Source organism: Budorcas taxicolor, chromosome 21 (assembly GCF_023091745.1).
Source record: "Budorcas taxicolor isolate Tak-1 chromosome 21, Takin1.1, whole genome shotgun sequence".
In the NCBI taxonomy this organism is placed as follows: Eukaryota; Metazoa; Chordata; class Mammalia; order Artiodactyla; family Bovidae; genus Budorcas; species Budorcas taxicolor.
The window spans coordinates 70,565,622-70,584,811 of record NC_068930.1 but is presented as its reverse complement, the minus strand read 5'-3'; the positions used below and the strand labels follow the sequence as shown (position 1 = coordinate 70,584,811).

Here is a 19,190-nt window from a genome sequence, read left to right as displayed (position 1 = left end):
ACCCTGATGCTGGGAAAGATTGAGGGCAGGTGGAGAAGGGGATGACAGAGGATGAGATGGTTGGATGGCATCACCGACTCGAAAGACATGAGTTGGAGCAAACTCTGGGAGATGGTGAAGCATGGAGAAGCTGGGTCTGATGAGGTCCATGGGGTTGCAAAGAGCTGGACGCAACTGAACAACAACAAATATAGAATTAAATGAGAGCATGCTGATATGAGTCAATGATTTAACAAATCAGTCGTTCAGTCCCTCAGTCGTGTCCGACTCTTTGCGACCCCATGGACGGTAGCATGCAGAACTTCCCTGTCCTTCACCATCTCCTGCAGTTTGCTCAGACTCCTGTCCATGGATGCCTAACAATGAACAAATCAACAGGTGGGAGAAAAACCACCCCAGCCGAGAAATTTAGGTAGCTCCTTCCCTCCCAGGGCTCCGGCCTAACCCTCTACAAGTGAGCGGGTGCTGCACAGAGGGACGTCTTTCCAAAGAGGGAAGGTGGAGGGGGAGGTGAGACCAGGTCCCGGTCTTGGGGGGAAGCCTGCGGGGCACGACCTCAGCCCAGCGATGGGACACGCCAGGGTGAGGAGCCTCCGTGACGCCCTCGGCAGGAGAGGGGGCCTCGCCTCTGGTGGTCCTCCTACTCCCAGGACCCCGCGTGTGCACGGGAGAGCAGGGCCAGATCCCAGCTGAGGGACAGTCCACCAGGGGCGTCCGAGACACTCACGGCCAAGAGGAGCCTCGAGAGAGATGGACTAAATGTGATGGGGCGTCCTGGCTGGGATCCTGGGACAGAAAAATGGCTTTGGGGGAAAATTAATGATATCCGAATGTATGGAATTTATGGACTTAATATGAAAAAGAAAAAAGAGATTTTTGGATTTTACCAGGAGCTTTTCTAGCCTTTAAAATGCAAATGGAGGGACTTCTTTCCTGGTAGCACAGAGGTTAGGAATCCACCTGCCAGGGCGGGGGACACGGGTTCCTTCCCTGGTCTGGGAGGATTCCACGTGCCGAGGGGGCGGCTGAGCCCGTGTGTTGCAGCTACTGAAGCGTGTGTGCCTTAGAGCCCGAGCTCCACCAGGAGAACCCGCTTCGAGAAGCCCACACGTGACAGGGAGTAGCCCCTGCTTGTCACAACTAGAGAAAGCCCTCGTGTAGCAACAAAGACGACCAAGCACAGCCAAAAAAAAAAAAAAAGTAATTAAACAAACAAACAAACAAACGAGGGGCTTCCCTGTCTGTACTTCTGTTGCAGGGGGCCCCAGTTTGATCCCTGGTTGGGGAACCAAGATCCCACAAGCTATGGGGCATGGCCAAAAAATAACGAAAATAAATTTAAGTAAGCATCTTAAAAATAAATAAATAAAATGCTAATGCATATGGTGCTTTCGGGTCTGATTTGTAGCTTTTCCTGTTTCTGCCTCAGAACTGATATTGCAGGGAGTCCAGTGTGGGGACCCCTGAGTCGACCACGCATGGCACATGGGTGGCAGGTGGTGCGTGTTTGTAACAGAGGTGTTTCCTGCAGGGCCTAGGGCGCCGACGCCCGGGATTCTGGAGGGAAGCATGCGACATGAAACAGCACGGAGGTGTGTAGTCTCTGATCTCAGTAAGCCGCGCCATGATCTGCCTCGTTTTCAGTGGATGTTTGCTCTGCTCTTCTTGGGCTGCGTGGTTTTAAAAAATTGCCAGATGTTTTTGACGACCTAGTGCTTCTCGGGGAGGGGGCGGGGGGGAGTGCTCTCTGGGTTTGTCACCTTGGGTGAGTCCGTCCACAATCTGGGCTTATTTTTCTCATCTGTTAAAAATAAACCAAAGGAGGGGGGGACACAGGAGCTGGATGCGTGACCCCCTCCCTGCTCCAACCTAGGACTTTCAGTGTCGAGGACGTGTGACTTCGCCCGTGAGCTTCTACACGACTGGGTGTCCGGGTGCGAAGGGGCTTTCCCCGCACCAAGGTGCTGCCCGCGCAAGGCCCTCCCAGGCCACCAGCTGCCTGTGGGTTTCCTTTTAGTTAAAAAACTTTTTGAAAACTCGCTAGGCTTGTTCTGCTGAGCTATCACTCACAGTCACCCCTTTGGGCAAAGAGTTCTGACTTTTGTGACAACTCCATCAGCCCGGTGGAGACCAACAGCTCAGGGGCTCCAGAAAGTTCTCTCCACACCCCTGTGGTCAGCCCGCCCCCACCCCTCGCAGCCACTGACCTGTGCCTTGTCCCCGATGCTCTGCAGTCAAGTGAAAGGTCCACCCCCGGTCCCCGAGCCATGGCTGGTCTGCGGAACGGCCATCGCAGCTGCATCCGGGCCGCGTTCACAGCCAGCACCAGGGCCAGCTTCCAGAAGAGGCAGAGAAACAGGCTCCATCGCCTCAAGGTACCCCTCCCCTCTTGGCGGGGCAGGGACACGGTGGGGAGGGCAGAGGGGGCTGGGGGCCAGGGCAGACTCGGACCCACCCCCGAGAGAGCAGGGGCCCTTGCAGGACCCCACCCCCTTCTTGGAATCAGTTTCCTCTGCGGCTCTTGGTGTCACCTTCTCAGCTTTTTTCTCTTTCCCTGCCAACTAGCAATGTTCAAATTCCTGTCCTTTGAGAGTCTGTCTTTTGATGAAGAACAAGAGTTGCTTTTCCTGGTAGCCTGGTGCTAAGAGGGGAAGGTTCTGGAATATGGGATGCCAACCCTGGGTTCTTCCCAGGGACCCTGAGCAAGGCCTGGCCCCTGTGTGGGCCTCAGCTTCTGCATCTGCAAAGGGAGGGTTTGGGGTGGATGACCTAGAACCTTCCACCATCTTCTGGCTTCGGGTCCAGCACAGGTGCCCGGCGCTGTGTAGCCGGGCGGTCCTTCCTGGCCGATGGTGGGCTGCTGAGCCCATATCCTGGCCACATTCCTGGCTCTGCTCTCCCCTCTCGAGTGGCCCAGGTTTGCATTTTAAGTCCTACAAACACACTCTTGAAGAGGGGGTCCCTGCCTGTGCTCAGCTTCCTGGGAGTGGGCTCTCCTTGTCACCACCCACCGTGGTCCACCGTCCACGAGTGTGGGCAGTGCAGGACTGCTGGCCGGGGCAGTGAGCCCCTGGATCCTTGCCCTTGAACTCGAATCTGCTGCCTGCCCTCCCTCTTAGAGAGGATGACCCAAACCCCTTGTTTTTCCAGGCCAGTCACAAGAAGAATCATCTGGACTTTGTTGAAGGCATCTGGAGGGAGGTACGTCCCTGAACGAGGCAGCCAGCAGCCGCTCCTGTCTCTGGGGACGGTTGGGGCCTCAAGCCCAAGTTCCCAGAGGCCAGGCCGAGGGCAGCCTTGTAGGCAGGCCTGCTTTAGGGGGCCTCTGCCTGGCCCAGTGGCCTGGCTACGTTTTAGAAAAAGCTTCATTGTGACATTTACGTTGATCGCTCCTCTTTCCAGTTTAAGTAAGAACAAAAGGCTTCATGTAGTTTGCCTGGAAGATAGATTGACGAGACCATGGGTTTGCAATTAGTCAATCTCAGAATGAATCTCAGGCAAATTAAATTCACTCTCAGGGATCACACAGGTGTAGGTAACCCTGGCCTCCTGGTGGTTTAAGACGCCAGGTGCCCCTGGAGAGCAGGGCGTGCTGCTAAGTCCTTCTACTCAAAACCAGTGACTGGCGGGCCTGGCCGGGCGTTTCTTGGTTTGCCAGGAAGATTCTGTGGGCTTATTGCAACGTGAGGCCCTCACCTGCACCCCCAACCCCACACCCGGCGGGGGGTCTGGGCTGGGGCCTCTGGGGACACTCACTGCTCTGCTGGGGGTGGGATCACAAGAGCGAGTGTGCCTGCTTTGTGAATTCCAGCAATTCTGACCAGTTTCTGGCTCTGCAATGGTTACGGTTACCGGTAGGTTACGGTGTTTACGTTAATTTCTCCTTCTGGAATAAATGAATGTCAGCTGTCCAAAGACGAAGTGAGCTTTCTCGGGGGTTGTCACCACTCAAGGGAAAGGGCCCCAGGGGAGTCCCCTGCTGACTCGGGCCTGGGGTCCCTCTGTGCAGAGGCTGAGGGTCAGCGGGGAGGGAGGTGCTCACAGGTCGAGTCTTGTGGTTGCGGGTCCTCACGGCTGGAGCCTGTCTGGAAGGATCTCTGTGCAGCACGGGGTCATCCCTGGTCTTGGGCACCTGGGCTTTCTCTAGAGACCTTTCCAGCCAGAGCCCCAGGGCAGGAGTAAAAGAAAGAATAAGAAACAGGAACTTTTGGTTCCTGGGTGGTGTGAGGAGGATCCAGAAAGCTCTGCAGCCCCCGTTGGCAGTGGTGGTAGACGTCGAGGGAGGCGTTTGGCTGCCCTGGGGTGTCACCTGCCCCTGATGGGCCCATGGCCGGCTTTCAAGAACCACCCGGGGCACCTTGGAACCAGTGAATGTTCTAGAGACTCATTTCCACCTCCTTCGGCGCCTTGGGTGGCCCTGTGTGTTAGAGGGCTGTTGAGGCTCCACGGCCTGCTTGTGCAGGCCGGTCAGGGGCCTAGGGCAGCCCGAGTGAGGCTCTCACCGGGGTCAGAGCAGGAAAATGAGCTCAGACTGAGGTGGTGGGCAGGGGCTGCCAGCGCTGGAAGGGGGGCTTTAAACGATGGGGCTCGGTCTGAGACACCCCCACAGTGGGGCACCCTCAGGCTTTTAGGAGGCTCTGGGATATTTATCAAATGCACTAAAAATATTTATTTATGTGGCTGCCCTGGGACTTAGCTGCAGCATGAGGGATCTTTATGGGGGTGTGTGAGCGCTTATGGGGCACACGGGATCTAGTTCCCCGACCAGGGATTGAACCTGGGCCCCCCTGCATTGGGAGCATGGAGTCTTAGCCACTGGACCACCCGGGAAGGCCTTATCAAACGTGTTTAAAAAATCATTTAAAACGTTTGGGCCTGTGCTGGGTCTTGGCTGCCGCACGCATGCCCTCTCCAGGTGTGGCACGCATGCCCTCTCCAGGTGTGGCACGCATGCCCTCTCCAGGTGCCGCACGCATGCGCTCTCCAGGTGTGGCACGCATGCCCTCTCCAGGTGTGGAGAGCGGGGGCGATGCTGGCAGCGTTGCATGGGTTTCCCACCGCAGCAGTTTCTCCTGTTGCGGAGCCTGGGCCGCAGGGCCCAGGGGCTTCTGCACTAGTGTTGCTGCTCCTCGACGTGTGGCTCTTCCCGGGCCAGGGATCAAACCCACGTCTCTTGCCTTGGCAATTGGATTCTTGACCAACTGAGCCCCCAGGGAAGCCCTTATCAAAGGCATTTTTGAAGATTTATTTGCAGGGCAGATCGTGCAAAATTTGCCAAGGTCTGTGACAGAAGAAATTACTTATGCTTGTAAGGTGTGTGTTCTCCCTGATTCCCTTGCTCGCCGGCTCAGAAACTCTTCTGTCGTCAGCTTTTAGATCCGTACGATGCTGACTGGGAAGACGCCCGTGGCCACGCCTCCTGTCATCTCAGCGGCTGTTCCTTGGGTGCTGCGAGCTGTGACGAGCCTCTGCACATGCTCAAGTCCAGGGGTCCAGGGGATGTGAGCTTAGAAGACCCTTTCTCGGCGAACCTTCCGGTCTTGGTCCTGACGGCCACCGGCTGGGCCTCTGCAGCCCCGGAGGCCAGCGACGTGGACATGCAACCTGTGGAGGCCGGCCGCCTGGAGGCATGGGGGCGGATGGCCCGGCTGCCTGGACCCCCAGAGGACTCGGGGATGATGGAGGAAGACCGGGGGTCCCCCGAGGCTGGCAGACCCCAGGGCAGGGCCAGAAGATCACGGCCGCCCCCCAGACTCGGGACCGAGAGGGACAGGGGGCCCAAGCTCCCCCTCTCCAAGAGGAAACTGGAACTTCTACTTGCAGAGCCGGAGAAGAGTAAGCGAAAGAAGCAGGATGTGGTCTAGATCAGGCGAGCGGGGCGACAGCTGACGGTGGGCCAGGGCCTCGGAGGTGAGGACAACGCTGACGAGCTTTAAAAAAGAGCTTCCATGAAACACGTGGCTCCTTTTGTGTCTTCTTGTTCAAACAACAGAAATGTATCGTCAAGTTTCGGGAGCTGATGGTCTGCGGATGATGCGGCTGGTAGTCATTTATGTTGTAAATAGTGCCTCTGGGCCCCACCACTGCGCGAAGATGGTTTCCAGCTCAGGAAAGGCCCCACCTCCCGGGTCTGAGTTGCAGAGAATTCCTTTACTTTTAGTAAATATGTATGTATTTTTAAACCTTGACTCAGAGGCTGGGGCCCATGGCCCTCTAGCCCACGTCCATCCTGGCTGTGACTCTTTCCCCCAGAGCTCCTCACACGCGGCTGCTTCCGGAGGGCTCAGCGCCCGGGGTCGCTGAGAACAGCTGCAACGTGGGGGGCGCTCAGTGGGGGCGGAGGCAAGGCCACAGGAGGGATTCTTCCAGCAGCCCCGGGGCCGGCCCTGGCCTGGGATGCCTCCCTCTGCTTCTCCCCATCAGCTTCTCCGGTCGCGTCTTGCCTCGGGGACAGGGTCTGCTAAGCACGGTGTCTTGCAATCAGGGCCCCAGTGCGGTGACACCTGGGTGTGGAGGTGCTTTCCTTTTTCTCATGGAGCCTTTTAAGACCTTCCTGGCAGGGAGGATCGGAGCCCCCCTTGCTGTGTTCACTGCCCAGGAACACACGGTTCCAGTAAAGGGGACTCCACTGAGGCGAGGCATGTGGTCTCGTCCCTCCTGGCCAGGGTGGACCCCTGAGGCTCCTCCAGGGCACTGGGTGGGTGAGGGTGCCCAGGAGGTGCTGTCCGCTCTCCCCCAGGTCCCCTCTGGGCCCCCTTTCTGCCAGCTCTGCCCACTGTCCAGCCTGACCCCACAAAAGCAGGTGAGGAGTGGTCTAAGTGGGGGCCCCTTGGATCCCCCAGACTAAGCTCACGTCAGGGTGAGGCTGGGAGGCAGCAAGTAGGGGCCCCAGGCACTCCTGGTGGGGTGTACGTAGACCCCGATGGGGAGCTTGGTCCTGGGCCTGCGGTGCCCTACACCCACCCGCAGGACACTCGGGCACCAGGGTCTGGCGGCTGCAGCAGGCCCTCCTCCCCAGCCAGGCCTTCGGGCCATCAAGGACGGCGGTCCTCCTCCTGCGCCCAGAAACCCTGCCCGGCACCAACGGGCCTCTGTGCTCGGGGCCTGCACTGTAAACAGGGTGGGCACGGGAGGGTCAGGCTTTCCGGGGGCTCTCCTTGGTGTTACCAGCTTCTGGGTGAGAGACTGTGGCACTGCTAAACTCTCTGGGTGATGGAAGAAAAGCTAAAAAACCAAAACCCGCTCTCCCCCCCAAAAAAAGAAAAGCTAAAAAACCGTGTTTGTTGGCTTAGAGGAAAGCATTCAAAATGGGCCCCCATTTTCAGTCGAACATAGCTCTTGATGGCGCTCAGCCCCGCAAGGGACCCCAGAGGGCATGTCCCGGAGCTAAGTGGGCGACGGCTCTTGCTCTGCGGTCCGTCCGCTGTCTGGGGTGGGGTGGGGGGGGCGGGCAGGGCTAGATAGGGGGTGCCATGGAGCCTCAGGCTGTCCGTCCCTTCGGAGCCGAGCTTGCTTTCCACCAGGACGAGCAGGTCTTTATTGCAGGGCTGGTGCCACACCCGGCCGGTCACCCAGCCACCGGGAGCTCTCGAGGCTCCAGACACGCCAGGAACCCATTCCACAGGCCGCAGCCGACACCCCAGGACCGTGGGGATGGAGGCCCCAGAGGCGCGCGTCACGGGTCTGGGCCGGGCTGGCCAGGCTGCCGGAGTCACGCGGGCTCCCGGGTGTCCCCCGGAGCCAGAGACGAGACGAGAGGCCGGAGCCGCGTCATGCTTAGTGTTTTATTTCATAAAACAAGCCCCGCCTCGGCCCTCAGAACCGCGGCCCTGGGTCCCTCCCAGCTCCACCTCCCAACCGTCCGGCTTCTTTCCGCGTCCTGCAGCTTCCGGCCTCGCACCAGCGACGTTCCCTTGACAAGTCCGTATACTTTTAACAATGAACCTTCCGTAGGCTTTAATAATGAATAAACGTTAAATATTATTACTGTTACACAAAGGGGACTAGAAAAGGTGGCCTCACTCGGTGCAAAGGACGGCCACGCCGCGCTCGTAGAAGCTGCGTGGGTCCTCCTTGGTGGCGATTTCGAAGTCGACCGTGAAGATAAGGTCGGCGCGGGTGAAGTTCAGGTAGACAGGCAGGGTCACCTGGGAGAAGGCGGGGGAGCTGGCTGTGCGAGGGGAGGCGGCCCTGGGGGCGGGGCGGGGGCCCACCCAAGAAGGGAGCAATGCGAGTCCCCCTGGGGGGGGCACGGCGGGGACACAGCCCTAGTGCCCAGGGGGTGCCCACGGAGTCACCTGACCACGGAGGAGGGAAGGGGTGCTTACCACATTAGCCTTCTTCTCTGCGTTTGTCTGCTTGACCCAGCGCAGCTGCGTCAGGGGGAGGACGGTAGAGATGGCGTTGGAAAGAGACAGCTTGTTGTTGCCGCACGTGGCCCCTTGGAGCTTCAGGCCTGTGGGGGTTAAGGGGGGCGGTCAGGAACCCAAGGGGCTCCACTGCGCGGGCACGGCCCAGGGACACTAACCAGGCACAGCCACGCGGGTACCACTAGCAGGCAGCCCATGAGGGGCGGTGGCTGAGTTGCAGGCTGGGGACAGGGCAGGGGAGCCTGAGGGAAGCCGGGCTGGAGTGCCCCCACTCACCGGTGACCCCAAAGCTGCAGGCGTCCAGCGTGGCGCTCTGGGAGGTGGTGACGTTCACCTCCAGGCAGAGCTCCTCCAGGGACCAGCTGTTGGCCTGGGCCACGTACTGCCGGGTGGCGGTGATGTAGGCCTCGGGCACGAACAGGCCGCCCAGGCACACGTGGATGTTCTGTGGGGGAGAGCGGCAGGTGAGGGAGGGCCGCCCCCGCCCCAAGGGCCCCGCCCCAGCCCGAGGCGGCCTTGGGGAGCCGCCCTCACCTTCAGCTCCTTGGCGCCCCCGGAGGCGGCCGCCTGCGAGACGTTCTGCAGCTGCTTGACCCGCTCGCTGAAGTCAGAGACCCACTGGATGACAGTCATGCCGGCGGGCACCGTGTAGTGCGACCAGCTCCGGGGCAGGATCCCTGCAGGGAGGGCCCACCCACGTCAGCGCCCACAGCCCCTCCGCCGAGCGCTGGCGGACCCCGTGTGGGCTCCGCTGCCTCCCGTGCCCGGTGCACCCCCGTGCCTGCTCCACAGACCCCCCGGGGGAGTGAGCTGGGGGAGCACGACCGCCCTGAGGAACCACAGCTGCAGAAACCCCTTCACAGACAGTGTGGCTGGGTGAGACGCCTGGGGCCCTGCCCTGCCCTCCTCCTCGGTCCTAGATCTCTGGGGCAAGGTCCTGGCAGATGCTCGGTGAGGCAGCAGGAGCCAGGTCCTGGCAGTGTGGGCCCGGGGGGGTCGGGGTGGGTGCCGAGCTGCCCCGCGGAGCTCCCGGGGGCCCCCGCTGCCCACCTTTCACCAGCTCGTTGATGAGCGTGCGGAGGTAGTTGGTCTGCTTCTTCCTGCCCTCGCACACCTGCACGACGTCGGCGAGGTCCTGGCGCACGTCCTGGAGCAACCTGGCCCCCATCTTCACTTCTCTCTCAAAGAATCGGAACAGAGGATCCTACGGTCGTCGGGAGAGACAGAGGGCTGGAGTGGAGTGGGGAGGGGGGTCGGGGAAGAGGAAGGGAACCAGCAGGAACTCAGCCTCAGGGAGCCCTGGGTTTGCAGCATCGCCAGAACTCAACCTTGAACCAGACCTGGCATGAAGCTGTGGGCGCCTGACCACAGCAGCTCCGGACCACCCTGTGAAGAGGCCACTGACATCCTCCACTCTCGGGCATTCCAGGCCGAGCCCTCTGGCCCAGGCGCACACCTGCCCTGAGGCAGCACTCACCTCGACCGGCCCAGCCCCACCTGCGAGGACTACCCCGAGCCCCCAGATATGAGGTGGGGTGCCGCCACCTTGATGTTCTCCACTGTGCGCTTGAGGTGGCTGAGTGTCTGCGGGATGAGGTGCAGCCAGTTGGAGGCGGTGGTGTGCAGTGTCCGCATCCAGGCGGGGCGCCCGTCGGACGAGGAGTCGGGCCGCGCCTTCTTCTCCGTCTCCGCGTAGGCCAGGTCGTCCTCGTCCTCCAGCATCTGCATCTTCAGCATCTTGCTGATCATGTCCACACCTGGGCGGGGGCGGGGCGGGGACAGGCTGAGCACGGAGGCCTCCCTGCGCGTCTACCTGGGGGCACTGCGCCCCGTGAGGTGCCCCGCGGGCACCTGTTCCTACCGCACTGAGGGCGGGTTGGCTGGGGAGAAGGGCCAGCACCACGGGCAGAGTCTCGACCACTGGGGCTGCACCGGAGGCTGCGGGCAGACGCCAGAGGCGGCTCCAGGACTCACGTGTCCACTGCCACTGGGGAGCAGGCGGCCTCCTGAGAGCCCTGGGCTCGGCCTGTGCCCAGGGCCCTGGCCCCAGAGAGCGCTCCGAGTCCAGTGCTGAGCTGTCCCCTGGCCGGGCCCCTGGGCTCAAACCTCACAGTCTCCACGTGGGACACACGACCCTGGGCACCGTTAGCCCGGGGCCTCCTGCATGGACCTGGGGGCGAGCTTCTCTGCAGGGCTCCGGCTTGACTGGGGCTCAGACACCCTCAGTGCAGTGCCGAGGGGGCCCCGTGGCTAATCCTGGCAGGCGACACTGGAGTCGGCACCCTGCGTGCTCTCAGCACACGCTTCTGCACAGGACGGCACCCACCCAGCCCCCGCCCCAGACCCTCCCGTGTCCCAACTGAATCACGACTCAACCGCAGACAGCCCGACCTCCCTCGTGGTCACCGCGGGGCCCACCAGCTTGACCCCACGTGGGCCCCACAGCGAGAGGCTTGAGCCAAGGTGGTCCTCAGGCTGGAGGTGGGCCCCACAGCTGGGGTCCTCGTTACAGAGCTGAATTGAGGGCCTGTCCTGTTCCCCAGCTGTGTGGCTTCGTGCACGTCGGTCTTCTCCCATAAAGAAAAGCCTGGGTCAGAGCGGTTCTCACACCGGAGTGTCCCGGCACCCCCAGTTCGGATGCCTGGGGAGGGATGGGCCCGAGGACCTGCATCTCTAAAGCTGCAGTCCGAGGCTGTTGCTCCAGGGACCACACTTTGAGAACCACTGTGTTTGATGACCTCTTGACTAGTCTTGAAGTTCTAATAAAAATACCTAATAGTTCTAAGATGTCACTTAATGCCAGGAACTTAAAAAAAATGAAGAGGAGGAAAGATGACATCAATTCTGAACCCAAAACAGAAACCTAAATGCAATCTCCAGACCCCACGTACCAGCTACAGAGCCTGTGTCCCAGAAAGGAGGCTGCAGAACAGACACCGCCTGGGCTGAGGGCTTCCCTGCCTCCCCGGGGCTGGCTGGAGGAGGAGTGCCCGGCCGGCCAGCGGACGGGGTTACCTACCCTGTGTGGTGAGGAGAACCTTCTCGGCGTTGTTGGGCAAGCCCAGCCAGGAGGGCGTCTGCGTATCGGGCAGCAGCTCCACCCACTGCACGAACTCTTCTCGCCTGGAACAGCAGCATGCTGGTTAACACGTTACCATGGCCAGAGGTGCCCGGTGCCCTGGCCCCCTGCCCCATACTGGTGGTGGGGAGGGCACGCACCTGATGCCGTCTGGCATCTGGATGTCCTTGTGCCCGTCGACCTTGCAGGCCAGCTTGAACTCACTGTCGAAACTCCGGGTGGTGAACAGGCGCTCCAGGAAGGTGTTGAGCAGACGCTGGTCGAACTCGTTGTCCACCCGGCCGCCATAGATGGACTGGGCCATCAGGGTCTTGAGCGCAGACCAGGGAATCTTGTCTGGCGAGATGTTCTGTCTCCCCTGCGGGAGAAGAGGTGGGTCATGGCTGGGGCGGGGGTGGCCTCCTCATGGGCCCTCCCGCGGTGCAGCCCATGCTTGCCTTGGCTGTGTCGTCTAACCACGTGTCCACCGTGTCACAGGCTGAGCGCAGGTCAGACTCCCCGAACTCGTACTTCTTCGACCAGCCCAGGGGTGCGTATCGTAAGCGCTCCTGGATGACGGCGTGGAACCAGGCCAGCAGGAAGTACAGGCGAGCACGCTCGTTGGGAGACTAGGTGGGAAGTTAGCAAGTACAGGGTCACCGGGACGTAGGCCTGTTCTAACTAAGGCGACGGTCCAGGGCTTGCTGCAGTCAAGGTCTTAAAAAGCGCTCTGCACGTACTCATACTGGGACCACCCTGACTTCAGTCATTAATGAGAATGGTGTTGCTAGGAGAAAACCACGCCAAGTTTTCTTTTAATAAAGATGTGCTCCTGATTACATTAAGCTAAATGACACAGCCAACAGGAGAGTACACAGAAGACCAATTTCTAAAAACAGCAGAAAGGATGGATTATGGCCCCAAAAATAGGACTTAAGAAACACAGAATTGATACATAATTTTTTTAAGGCCACGTTGTGCGGTACATGGGATTTTAGCTCTCTGAACAGGGACTGGGCCCAGGTCCCCTGCAGAAGTGCAGACACTTAGCCACTGGGCATCCAGGTAAGTCCTGTAATGCAAAATTCCTGCCATGACCCCCGCCTCCCACCCACAAGCCCCGGCCTCCGCCTGGCGCCCAAACATCTGTGTGGCCCCGCACCCCAGCGCGACAGCAAGCTCGGTGGCGCTCACCTTGCATATCCGAGACACGGGGATACTGCTGAAGGTCCTCAGCATGTTGGCCTTCACGCCCGGGGGTGGCTCGAACACGAAGATGCGGCCCGCTCGGAGCAGGTTCACGGGCACCTAAGGGGCACACGGGGGCCCGCCGCCTGTGAGCGCTCAGCTCCGCCACCCCACCCCCGCCCGGTGCCGGGCTGGCGCCCTCAGTCCCCGCACCTTGGGGTTGATCTCCATCGTGAGGAAGAGCCGGAAGCAGGCGTGCGGCTGCAGCGAATGCAGCTTCTTCTCCAGCTGCATCAGCCAGCCCGGGGCCAGGTGGACGTTCTTCAGCATCACCCACCTGCGGGCAGGGAGAAGGCCGTGGCCTCACATCTCTGGCCGGAATCCTTGGGGACTCGGGCCTCATGAAGCAAAACCAAAGCAGCCTACCTGCCCGACTTCACAGCTGTATTTATTGCCTTGTCTGCCTGGTTAAAGCCTTCTGTGGAGCCTGGAAACAGACAGCTGAAGGGTCAGCAGGCGGACTTGGACTCTAGCGGCCCCCGCCGTGAAGTCCCAGGGAGGGGATGGACTGACCGCCCTTACCGATGGCAATGGACGTGATCTGTGTGTTCTGCTCAGCGGCAAGGTCCTCCACGTGCCCGCTGGCATCGTACCCGGGCACAGAGCACATCAGGACGGGCGTGTTCGGCTTGACCTGCAGACCGGGGAGTCGGGCTTTGGTGAGGGGGGGGCCCGCCAACAGCGTGCCCGTCGAGGGGCAGGGCCCTGTGGGGGCCCGTGCAGACAGGCAGCTCGGCGCCCACCTCTGTGTCCACAATGTGGGTCAGGTCGAGCGGCTGCTCCATGATGGACATGAAGGACTCCCCGAGGTTGGTGGACACAAACGTGTGCGCCATGGCCAGCAGGCGGTCGGGGCGGAAGGCCTGGATCAGGAGCAGGCGGTGGATGGCCTGCCCGATGGGAGCTGGAACGAGGCGGGGAGGAGGGTTGGCGACAGCACAGGCCTGAGACGGCCCCCCGGCTGTCCCCACCGTGGGCCCCACCCCACAAACAACACCTGAGAGATCAGGACGCACCCTTGTCTTCTCTGCCTGAGAATCGCCAGCACCCCACCTCACCACAGCACCCTCTGGGCAAGCTGAGACAAGACCTCCACCCGGGGCCCTCTGTGCGTGACGGGTGGCTACTGACTCTGAATGACCACGTGGAGCCCGCTCAGGAAGGACCTCGAAAAGCCCCAGAGACCCGGCAGCCACTGCCAACCTGTGTCCATGCTGAACCCTGGCCCCCGTGCCCCTTCCTGGGGCCCGGCCGGCCCAGAGCCTCATACTCAGAAACAGCCCCCTTCTCCTAACGCCCAACCCTGGGCAGGGACTTCCAGCTATTCCTCTTTTTGCTTTCCCACGTCCAAGCCGCCCCCGCAGATTCCCACAGGTTCTAACACTGAGATGCGAATCTCAGGAATCGGTGATTTTCTGTCCCCGGCCCGTCCCTGCGTCCAGCCAGCAAAGCGCATCCCATGCCCAGGTTCGGAACGGCCACAGTGGGGCAGGCCCCGGGCTCACTTGCAGGGCTCTCCTCGCTCCAGAGGTACGGCACTGTCTGCTCGGGGGAGCTGCTGTCCAGCCAGATGCCAAATTGCTATGGGGACAACAGAGGACGCGTCACCACGGGCTCTGCCTGCCCACCTCCGGGCGGAGCGGGTGGACTGGCGTGTCAGATGTTTGACGGGAGAGAACACGACACGACGTTCTGGGCTTTACAGGACAGGCGACTCCCTGGGAGGCCGGCTCCCGCTGCGGACGCGCACAGACTCTCACCTCGTCCGCCTGGACCTTGGCGATCAGATCCTTGAAGGCAGGCAGGCAGCTCAGCCTCACCACGGCCTCGGCCTGCTCCCCGGTCAGGCCCTGGATCTTGGGTGTCGAGCCCGCGCTCAGCACGATCTCCTTCCCCCTCAGGAAGTGCTGGAATTCTGCGTCGTAGGTGGGCTCCCTGGAGAGGGGGCAGCCGTCAGCCAGGGCCTCTCGGCGGAAGTCCCGTCTGCTGTCACCAAGGCCACAGCGTCCTCTGGGGGGACGTGCGCTGGGGCGCCGACTCACCCGACAGTGCCCTTGAGCTTGATCCTGGCCAGCAGCATGGCGAAGGTGATGTGGTCCTGATGCAGCATGCCTCGGGCCACGCGGTTGAACGCCACCTGGAGACAAGGCAGGCAGCGCGCCATCACAACACCGCCGTCCCTGGAGAACGCACCCCCAGCGCCGGGCGGCCGGCCCGCGCTGTACCTGGAATAGGTCCTTGGTGATGGTGGACAGGCGCTGGGTGTGGTCGGTGACGCCCTTCAGGTTGGGGTTCTCATACAGGACGTTGTGGTAGATGTCCAGGAAGAACTGCAGCGAATACTGGTACAGGAAGTGGATCTGGAGGCAGCAGAGGGGGCCGTGAGCACCCGTGCGCGGGCGGTGGGCGGCGGGGGGAGCCCCCGGCCCGGCGCGGCCTGCCCACCTGCTTGAGCGACTCCATGGTGAAGTAGATGCTGCTGCAGGCGGTAGACAGCGGCAGGTACTGCTGGGACACCGTCTCCACCTCCTGCATCACGATGTCCGTCTCCTCCACCTTCCTCGTCACCTCGGCGGCCTCCCTCTTGAGGTTCTCCAGAGTCGTGATGATCGTGTCGTCGTCCAGGATGCGGCCCTTGACCTCATTCAGAGCTTGCAGCAGAGACTTCTCCAGCTGACGCAGGCGCAGCTGGAACTCCCCTTAAATGACCAGAAGGCGCAGAGTTCACCCTGGTGCTGCCGTGACGCGGCCCCGAGGCACCTGGTCCTGGGGAAGCTCAGCCCCGCACACACCGAGAGCCAGGGACCTGGAGCCGTACCTTGGAGTTTCAGAAGGTCGGACCGTTTCTCATCCACGTCGGGTCTTTCCGCTTTGAGAACTTCGTTGAGACACTGGCTCTGCAGACTGCTACGGGTGACGGTGAAGTTGACGAAGGTCACCCGGGAGCAGAGATCAGGGGGGAACTCGACCTGCCAAGAGGGGCGGCGGACCAACCAGTCAGCGTTGTCACATTCACCGCCCTGCCCATGGCTGCCCCGTCTCCGTGGGGGTGGGAAGCTGCCCCAGGCCTTACGGTGGGATCGCGAGTGGACAGGAAGATGACAAAGGACGGCGACAAGTCTATGTCCTGGTCGCCTAGGGTGATCAGCACTCTTCCCCCTGTTCGCCGGACTTCACGGTTCAGAACGGGGTTCAGAACTGGGTCGTAGCTCTCCACATCCTACGTGTGGGTACGTGAGGTGTCATTAACAGCCAGAAGCCAGAGTTTTACAGTGTGTTATTTCCACCCACATTTAACTGACTCCTGCTCCAGATAAATACATCTCCCCAGCAGCTACCCAGCCGTTTAGACCCACATTGTTTGGCACGTGGCCGCTAGGCGCCCATGGCTACTTCAGGAGATGAAGGGCTCCGCTCCTTGCTCGCACAGCTGAGCGCAGTGCTCGGCAGGGTGGTGCCGTGCAGCTCAGCACAGGTCTCAGGGCCCCAGGGGATGGGGCTGTTCAGACTAAGTGGAGTTAGAGGGCAAACACTGCTTCTGCTGGGTTTTTATAGAGCTGTCTCACAGCTTTATCCCTGCTTTTTTTTTCTTTTTGGGCTGTGCCGCGCGGCTTGTGGGATCTTAGCTCCCCAACCAGGGACCAACTGCACACCCCAGCAGTGAAAGTGCTGAGTCCTAACCACTGGACTGCCGGGGAATCCTTTCTCACAAAGTCCAGAAGGCAGCACTGTGCCTTGTGACTCACGCCAACCGCGTTTGCAGATAACTAACCCAGCCCAGAGGCCTTCCCTCTGGCGGCAGAGAGGCACACACCTGGACCAGGAGGGGGTTGCCGAACCTCAGCGCGCTCTCCAGGTTCTTCCTGAAGGCGTCATCCAGGAAGCTGGTCCGCGTGATCTTCCGGTCCTTGTACTCGTTCATGATGAACTCTGTGGCCTGCCCCGAGGGGTCGATGATCAGCGGGTACCTGAGGGCGGGCCGAGGACGGGTCAGGTGCCAGCAGAGCCCGAGGACGTGACGGCAGGGCCCGGCAGGGCGACGGGGAGGTGTCCCGGGCTCAGATGTGGGCTCCAGGTTTACAGGAGACACCACGTGACCCAAGGCTTGGTGCTAAAAACCCCCTTCTGAGGACCTCCTGTGAAGGGGCGGTGACTCAGGCAGACTGCCCAGAAGGGCTACCGCCAAAGCGGCCCGTCTCTCTGGGGCAAGGACGCCGCTCCATGAAGGCCGAGCACAGGCGCTCGCCTGGCTGGGTGGCCCGCAGGGCAGACTCCTGGAGAGCAGGGACCGGCACCCCTGACCCGCAGACCTGTGAGCTGCAGGCGTGCCGGACCCCCCCGCTCAGTGCTCACGGCAACCCTGTGAGACAGGTGTGATCACCACACCCATTTTATTTATAAAGGAGGAGATGAGCCACAGAGGGGCGAATGTCCTCTGTCCAGGGTCACAAAGCCAATTCAGGCTTTTTAAAGATACTGTAACACGTACGCGTGATTGCACAAAATTCAGAGGCTACAAAAGGGCAGGTGGTGAGAGCCCTCCCCCCTCCACCCCTCGGCCTCCGGTTTCTGCTCTGTGTACACAGAGGAGGTTCAGGCCATTTGTAGACACACATGTGCCCGGAAGCATGCCACCTGGCACTGCCATCAGCTGCAGCCACCCTCGTGTGGGGCCCTGGACGAAGAGCTCCTGGCTTCCTGCCAGGGCTGGGGGAGACACACAGTGGCCTCGTCACTGGCCCGAGCGAGGGGCCTCTGAGGTGCTTCTGGGCCTTTGCCGGGACACACCCTGGCCTCGCGGACGTTCACGAGCACAGGCTTCGAGGGACGGGCACCGCAGCGTGCACTCTCGCGCAGGTGAGTGCAGCCCTCATGCTGACCCGCCAGGACGCACAGCGTGGCCACGCCCGCCAGCGCCCCCAGTGAGACCCTCTGAGACCCGAGGGTCGGTTCCTCGTTGGGCCCCGGGGACAGTGGCACACAGAGAGAGGTGCAGCTAAGGTGAGACGGGAACCCGGGGCTGGGTTTTCAAAACAGAAAGAAAACCCAGGGTGTCTGGGTCTGGGAGCTGCCACGGGGGAGGCTCAGCCAGGGGACCTCTGTGCGGGCTCAGGACTGGGGACGACCAGACGGCACCATCGCCCTCCTCCGCGGCAGGCCTGTTCCCCTTCTGACTCCAGCCTCCTTAAGTCAAAACCAGGCAGCAGCTTCCTTTACCTCCAGCTAGATGCTTTCGGTTCTCACAGTATTTTAAGAGAGGGTCTGTTTTAATGTTCACCCATCACAGTGCCAAGCACATCAATTTCACAAGGTTACAGGGTGACCACTCAGGGAGGGTCAGTGTGGACAGTCAGAACACAGGAACGAAGGGAACCATGCAGAGCCCGCCGTCAGAGGAGAGCCTGCCGGCCCACCCCAATCTGCTCACCTCTTCCAAAGGAAGTGGGAGCACTGCCCACGCACCTCTCCCCGCCCCTCACCACGCATGAGCACACTACCTGTTGAACCTCTTCAGCATGATGGCGTTTTCTGTGCACAGGTCGTCTGCAGGGAGGGAGCTGGCCTGCCAGCGGAGACGCTCGTCGGCGTTGGACAGGTACTCCGTCCGTGCGATATCTGTGCGGAACTGAGAGGGGAAGCGGATGGTGCGGCTTCCTGGTGAGGCTGCTGAGAGCTCACTGACCCTCACGTCGGCCCCCGCCTTCCTGAGAGTCTCTGCGGACAGTTACCTGGATGTTGGCTTGCTGGAGGTGATGGGACCAGGTGGTAAACAAGTTCTGGCGCATCTGCTGGTCGAAGTAACCTGCGTAAGCGATAAAGGCGGCTGACAGGAGACAGTCCCCGGCGATGGTGGACATCTGGTTCTTGAATGTTTCACTTGTCTTCTCCCACCGTTCCCGTTCGGCAGACAAGCTCTTCAGAAGAGCTGTGCTCCGGTTCACCTAAAAGGAAAATCAAACAGGTTAGTTAGTTAGTGAAGTGAAAGTTGGTCAGTCGTGTCCGACTCTATGTGACACCATGGACTATACCATCCGTGAAATTCTCCAGGCCAGAATAAACTGGAGTAGGTAGCCTTTCCCTTCTCCAGGGAATCTTCCCAACCCAGGGATCGAACCCAGGCCTCCGCCTTGTAGGCAGATTCTTTACCAGCTGAGCCACAAGTGAAGCCCACACAGAGGCAGCGCTTCCAGGGCAGCAGGAAGCCTGCCTCCCGAGCACAACCCGACCTTGGCTTCCACGGCCGCCAGGTCCGCCTTGATGGCCTGGGCCTCCGAGATGAGCACCGCGTACTCCTCCTTGTAGCGGGCAATGCTGGCCTCCAGGTCGCGGATCATCTGCTCCACCTCGTTGGCCTTCTGCTGGTTGTCCTTGGCGTCGTCCTCCAGCTTCTGCAGCTCGTTGCGCAGCGGCTCCACGCGCTTCAACATGTCGGCGTAGTTGAGCTGCCGAGGCGGACGGGTGGTTTTTAGACGTGACAGGGTGAGGGGGCCCTTCCCCGGGGGCTCCTGGTGGGG

General features: G+C 61.0%; 2 protein-coding genes across 2 annotated transcripts in view; one reads left to right on the top strand and one right to left on the bottom strand.

Moving 5' to 3' along the window:
- The first annotated feature begins 2,267 nt into the window (after window positions 1-2,267).
- Window positions 2,268-5,864, top strand: LOC128066508 (uncharacterized). Its single transcript, XM_052659544.1, has 3 exons — window positions 2,268-2,375; window positions 3,151-3,201; window positions 5,370-5,864. The coding sequence occupies exons 1-3, from the start codon at window positions 2,268-2,270 to the stop codon at window positions 5,862-5,864; spliced, it is 654 nt and encodes a 217-aa protein (XP_052515504.1).
- Window positions 5,865-7,765: 1,901 nt separating this feature from the next.
- The window catches only part of DYNC1H1 (dynein cytoplasmic 1 heavy chain 1), a 61,611-nt gene continuing 50,186 nt past the window's right edge, over window positions 7,766-19,190 (bottom strand). Inside the window, exons 54-78 of the mRNA XM_052659503.1 lie at window positions 18,903-19,118; window positions 18,405-18,617; window positions 18,174-18,301; window positions 16,490-16,643; window positions 15,749-15,895; window positions 15,494-15,644; window positions 15,121-15,374; window positions 14,901-15,035; window positions 14,718-14,812; window positions 14,436-14,610; window positions 14,181-14,256; window positions 13,419-13,579; window positions 13,198-13,309; window positions 13,042-13,102; window positions 12,829-12,952; window positions 12,622-12,735; window positions 11,886-12,056; window positions 11,589-11,806; window positions 11,389-11,492; window positions 9,915-10,126; window positions 9,420-9,573; window positions 8,904-9,046; window positions 8,646-8,814; window positions 8,328-8,455; window positions 7,766-8,147 (exon numbers count right to left, since the gene is read on the bottom strand). Coding sequence (XP_052515463.1) covers window positions 8,019-8,147; window positions 8,328-8,455; window positions 8,646-8,814; window positions 8,904-9,046; window positions 9,420-9,573; window positions 9,915-10,126; window positions 11,389-11,492; window positions 11,589-11,806; window positions 11,886-12,056; window positions 12,622-12,735; window positions 12,829-12,952; window positions 13,042-13,102; window positions 13,198-13,309; window positions 13,419-13,579; window positions 14,181-14,256; window positions 14,436-14,610; window positions 14,718-14,812; window positions 14,901-15,035; window positions 15,121-15,374; window positions 15,494-15,644; window positions 15,749-15,895; window positions 16,490-16,643; window positions 18,174-18,301; window positions 18,405-18,617; window positions 18,903-19,118 — 3,744 coding nt within the window. The 3' untranslated portion in view covers window positions 7,766-8,018. The remainder of the gene's footprint in view (window positions 8,148-8,327; window positions 8,456-8,645; window positions 8,815-8,903; window positions 9,047-9,419; window positions 9,574-9,914; window positions 10,127-11,388; window positions 11,493-11,588; window positions 11,807-11,885; window positions 12,057-12,621; window positions 12,736-12,828; window positions 12,953-13,041; window positions 13,103-13,197; window positions 13,310-13,418; window positions 13,580-14,180; window positions 14,257-14,435; window positions 14,611-14,717; window positions 14,813-14,900; window positions 15,036-15,120; window positions 15,375-15,493; window positions 15,645-15,748; window positions 15,896-16,489; window positions 16,644-18,173; window positions 18,302-18,404; window positions 18,618-18,902; window positions 19,119-19,190) is intronic.